At 44.3% G+C, this 5,176-nt stretch overlaps 1 protein-coding gene across 1 annotated transcript in view; it reads right to left on the bottom strand.

Moving 5' to 3' along the window:
- The window catches only part of Mepe (matrix extracellular phosphoglycoprotein), an 8,058-nt gene extending 3,083 nt beyond the window's left edge, over nucleotides 1-4,975 (bottom strand). The window contains exon 1 of the mRNA XM_005359589.1: nucleotides 4,889-4,975. Coding sequence (XP_005359646.1) covers nucleotides 4,889-4,975 — 87 coding nt within the window. The remainder of the gene's footprint in view (nucleotides 1-4,888) is intronic.
- Between the last annotated feature and the right edge of the window lie 201 nt (nucleotides 4,976-5,176).

The following is a 5,176-nucleotide window of genomic DNA, read 5'->3' as shown; positions in this document are numbered from 1 at the left end:
GGTTCCCATTGTGTAGGTCTCCCTGAACACCAGCCTGGAACTGACTTCTTTCCACTCCCGTCCCATTGTATGTTTTTTTCCCCCTGGTGCCACTCACATGACCCTTTCCATGACCTGTCTTGGGTTCTCATTTCAATGTCTCTTTTCTGTCTTCATGTTCTGAGAGAGGAGTTGTGCTTTCTCGGTTGGTTCAATTGGCGTTATAACTCACACAGCAGGAAGTGCTGAAAACATGTTGCCCCAGAACCAAAATTAGCTAACTGCCTTAGAAATGGCCGTACGAAGAAGACCTAGCTGAGGTAAATAAAATTCTACAGGAAAATTCTCAATTCCAGGGGAAATGAAGCCAGATTTGGAAAAGTAAATCGTCCTTCGGTTGGAGGTATTTTAAGCTGTGTGCAGTTCTACGTGCAATTCTGCAAGAAGCTACTGAGTGAAAGAATTATTGTCACCCCCGTGGACAAGTGCCTCCCTCTTCCTCTTCGATGAAAGTGGACATGGATGAAGTCATCTGTGGGAGGAGTTTAAGATATGGAGATGTGCGTCACTCTTGACAAGACGGTCTGTGATAGTAACTTCCTTCCCCTGGAAATCTGCACAGTCCCAGCACATGGTAGGACATGCTCAGAAAACCCCCCGTGAAAAGCAGTGCTACCGAAGCACAGTGAAATGACCATTGCAGGCCCTGGAGGCCCACAAAGGCCACATTTGCAGAAGTAAGTCCTGAGTCAGAACACGGCTTGGGCCGAAACAGTGGATGGGGGTAAGGAGAGGCATGGAACGCAGTTGCGTAGCACCCTGGCTTCAGAACCTGACAAGTGTCGGGCAGGGAAGAAAGGCAACATCCACAGCTGGGAATGCCAGAGCACTTTGTCCCTGCTGAGCCCCCTTGCTAGTCCAGACGGTCATGGGAGGGTCTTTCCTTGGCCTTTATGCTACTTTCAGAGTAGACATGTTTTCATGGTGACCCTTATAAATGATGCAAAAACATACACCATTACATTAAAGTGGTTTTTGTCTTAATTTTTTTGTATTTCTTCCTAATACTACAGAATATTTCTTTTTAATTTGAGAGAAGTCTAATTTTGCATCTGACAATTGGTAGTACTTCTTAGAACCACTGGAGGGCAAGTGTTGGCTGCCCTAGAAGACAGCCACCTCATGGGCTCTCTTTTGTTTACATCTTGAAATATATTTTCCTGCATGTCCCTGTCAATTGTTTGTCATACCACGGTGAATCAATATTTCAGTGGAATTGCAACATTGGGAGGCACTTCCAGAGTAGGGTGGAGAAGCCATGAGAGGAAAGACAGGTTTCCCCGTGCCCATGGCTGAGGTCCAGCTGGTACCGCCCCTTGAGCATTCTGGCTTTTAAGTTTGATATTCAGACCCTTGTTATTTTCAGCTGAGAGTTTCAGGACATAGAACTGGGATTTCCAGGACAAACCATGGCCGAGATTAGCTGTAATTTGGTGTCATGCAGATCTTGATAGTATTTCTTATATTGATAGCTTTCTTGATGCATGTGGAAAACTAATTCCACGTGAAGCCAATTCTCTATGGAAGCCTGTTAACCAGCCTCCTCCCTCCTTCAGTATTGGTTTGCTTTCATATACCGCACACATGGGGAATAGCGTTTGCTAATAAAAATGTCCCAGAACTCTTCCTTATCCCTCTGAAAATTGTGATTTCAAGGATGGCATCACACTGGGACAAGAACATCAATATGTGGACATGTTTAATTATCTGTTGTAGGAATTACAATGGACTAGCATGTGTCACGATTCTGCTGGACACTGTACACCCTTGCCTAAGAACCCAAAGACATTTTGGTAATTAAAATGTTCTCTCATTGCTCTTTCTTTCTTTACAGAGCTAAAATAGTTATTTGGGAAGAATGATTCTGTTTGCCCTCTGTTGTTCTACACAGCCCTGCCTGGCTTTCAGTCTCTGGGTGAAATTCTGCAAGGAGACCAGCGACTCAACTCCACCAAATAGAACTTTCTTTCATTCATTTCTTAGAACAACAAATGTCTACTTTCTTTTTCTTTCACTGGATTATATTAATGTGAAAAATCATTCTGACTGAAAGAGGCTCAGACCCACTTCTCTGTATGTTAGGGAAGAAAACATCATTTTCCTCCCCACTAGATGGCAGTGCCATCTCGGCCATGGAATCAGATTTCAGCATGAAGCAGCCTTCCCACAGCATGGAAGGGGAAAGGCAGGCCTGGGGCTCCAGAATGGGAGTCATGGTCATTGGAACGCACAGGAAAGACGTTTTCAAGTGCAAACCCGAGAGGTTTAGTGTAAGAGGTAACTCCAAGTTCAGGAAGTGTGGTGATGGCGAAAGCCAACACCTGTGTTACAATATGATGGTGCCAAAGAACTACAGCGCCGACATCAGTTCTGCCTGTAAAGACACACACCCACTGCAGCCCTGCATGTAAGGGTGCACAGCTATGCCTTGTCGCCCACCGCAGCCGTGCGAAGGTGCACAGCGATGCCTGGTCACCCACCGCAGCCCTGCGAAGGTGCACAGTGATGCCTTGTCAATCACATGGCACACCGCTTTGCTCAGGCGAGAAAGAATGATCAGTGTGGAAGTGTTGATTTTTTTCTTGAGGGTAGGTGGCTCGTCTGCTGAGGGTTACTGAAATACATAAAGACCAGACACAAAGGAACACATACAGGTAGTTGTCTTGGGTCTTGGAGTGGAGGCCTTGTGAGATGTCACACAAAACAAAGGACCTAAGAATTCTGGGACAAGTTTTCTGTGAACAGCATAGTGTAAGATTCTTCCAATCTTAGTGTTTCCGTTTCTCTATTTCCTTTGGAAACTTCTCACTTCTCACTGATGTGGCAAAGGGGACAAATGAGTGGCTATGCAGTGTCCTGTGTGTGCGAAAGTGGAAGTCAGCACCATGATGGACCAGCCACCGACGAGAGAGATGTCCCAGAGGAGATTTAAAACAAGACAAGCAGTCGAAGGACCACCTCACTCACCTGCCCTATTGGCCTAAAGAGTGCTTATCCTGAACAACACACAAAGACTTGGGATCTTGTTTATGTGTCTCTACTCTAATTGATAAAAATTTTAAAAAAAATCACAGAAATATAAACTCAAGTGGTTAGTGAAAGTATCTCATTAATTGGTCTACTATTCTGCTTCATTCCAGAAACAAACAATTGGTTTGTCAATAACATCTTCTATTTCTAGGACACAGTGTATTTGCAGAGAATTTCCTAGTTAGCAAAGGAAGAATATAGAAATAACTTGGCTAGGTATAAAAATAGGACATAATATAGCATGAGTGTTTTCTAACAGAGCATGCTCATTTATGTTTGTGTTAAAACATGTACTTGTGACATAGATTAACCCCATATAGGTTCTGATTCATTGTGACTTGGACTAAAGCCTCCCGCACTGAACTGCGTTTGATGGATAGTGATCGAATATCACTGCTTGATCTCCCTCTTCTCTTTTCTCACACTTTAAAACTGTTTGAATCCAGGTCATAACTATGACACATGCACATGGCTTACTATATGCTCATTTTTATACCAGCAGCCTATGATCAGATAACTGAGGTAACTGTTAAAATGGAATCTATACATCTGTGAGAAAAGATGACACTACAATTCACAGTACCCGATTTTGTCCCTGTCACCCTACTAAGACTCTTTAATTTAAAATCTGCAGTCCTCCCTACTCCTCTGACACCCACTTGGCAGTTGCACTGAACTTGACAGCGGCCCTGTAATGGGTATGACATCGTCTTCCCTGAGAAGGAAAGCTGGCAGCCTCTTCTGACTGGAGGTCACCTGATTGATGTTGGCCTGGCACTTTACTGGAAGCTGGTTAGAAAGGACACTTCAGCTCTTCCCTGGAATGTGCGGCTCAAAATAACTCAGCTTTCGTTGGTTGGACTGAGTCGGTCAGCAAGACCCACTTGACCACTTCAGTGCAAGCCTGTATGGTCCTGACTGGCCCCATGGGGATCAGGTGGGACTGGCTGGTTCGGTAGGCACAGCTCTTACCGCAGTGTAAGGGCTGTGCACGAAGGGGTTAGTGAGATTCCCTCATTTCTGCTCCTTCACCAGATGGTTCATCCTGCCTGTCTGGTTACCCAACAGCTCTCCCACTCACTCGGGACCTATGTTTAAGTATGGTCAGCAATGGAGTGAGTACTTGTTTCCATAGTTACTCAACCCACAAGGTTACTCTGGGAGCTAGGATGCCGGTAAGACGTTATCTAATTAGCTCCGGGTCTGAGTTGCAGAAAAAGTCTGTAGTGCCCAACTTTGTCACAGGATAAATTGGTCACATCCTGAGTGCTCAACCGGTGAGTCAGAAGAAGAAAAGTCACGAGAGGCAATAGAAGCCTGATCTAGGTGAGATCATGGGCATCGGTTCCATGTTAGTCTCATCAAAGAACATGTTCGACAAGATGCTGCCAGATAGAGTCCCCTCCCAGAGCCAGCTCTTTGCAAAATGCACTTAGCTAGCTTTACACATTCATGTGAAGTTCCTCAAGGCTCTGGTAAAATATTACCAAGTTCTTTTTGATACATGATGGTTTCAGTTTTTGAGCATAGCTCACTAATCCGGGCTGACTTGCAACGCTGTGACTGGGTACTCATTTTCTCAGAGATTCGTAATAAAACAACATGGCACCCTCCTATGTGGCAGGCTTCTGATGTGCACGCTCAGAGCTTCACATTTTAACAAACACTGCTTGAAAACGAGAGAGAGAGACAGAGACAGAGACAGACAGAAAGAGACAGAGAGACAGACAGACAGAAAGAGACAGAGAGAGAGAGAGAGAGAGAGAGAGAGAGAGAGAGAGAGATTATGTGACATGTAAATTAATTTGTAAATGCTTACTGGTGCTGCCCAGGTCACACTGAAGAGGAGCAGTCCTACGCACATGACCACAGTCTGCATCTTCACAAGTCTCCCTGAAAAAGTCATGACACCTCTCTTAAGAAAGCCAGTTAGGAGCTGCAGGCATGAACACACACATATGCAACATCCTTCCCTGAGAAGTTAATTTCCTTTTAATATATAGATTACATACCTTGTATATATTTATATCTATACAATTATCATCTACACAAATATATGTAGTTTGCACAATTAGTTCATAGTTAAGGGTTAATATTTTAATCTATT

The sequence above is a fragment of the Microtus ochrogaster genome, linkage group LG1 (genome assembly GCF_000317375.1).
Source record: "Microtus ochrogaster isolate Prairie Vole_2 linkage group LG1, MicOch1.0, whole genome shotgun sequence".
Lineage (NCBI taxonomy): Eukaryota > Metazoa > Chordata > Mammalia > Rodentia > Cricetidae > Microtus > Microtus ochrogaster.
Note: the sequence above shows the minus strand (reverse complement) of the source record. Positions and strands in the feature narration are given on the sequence as shown.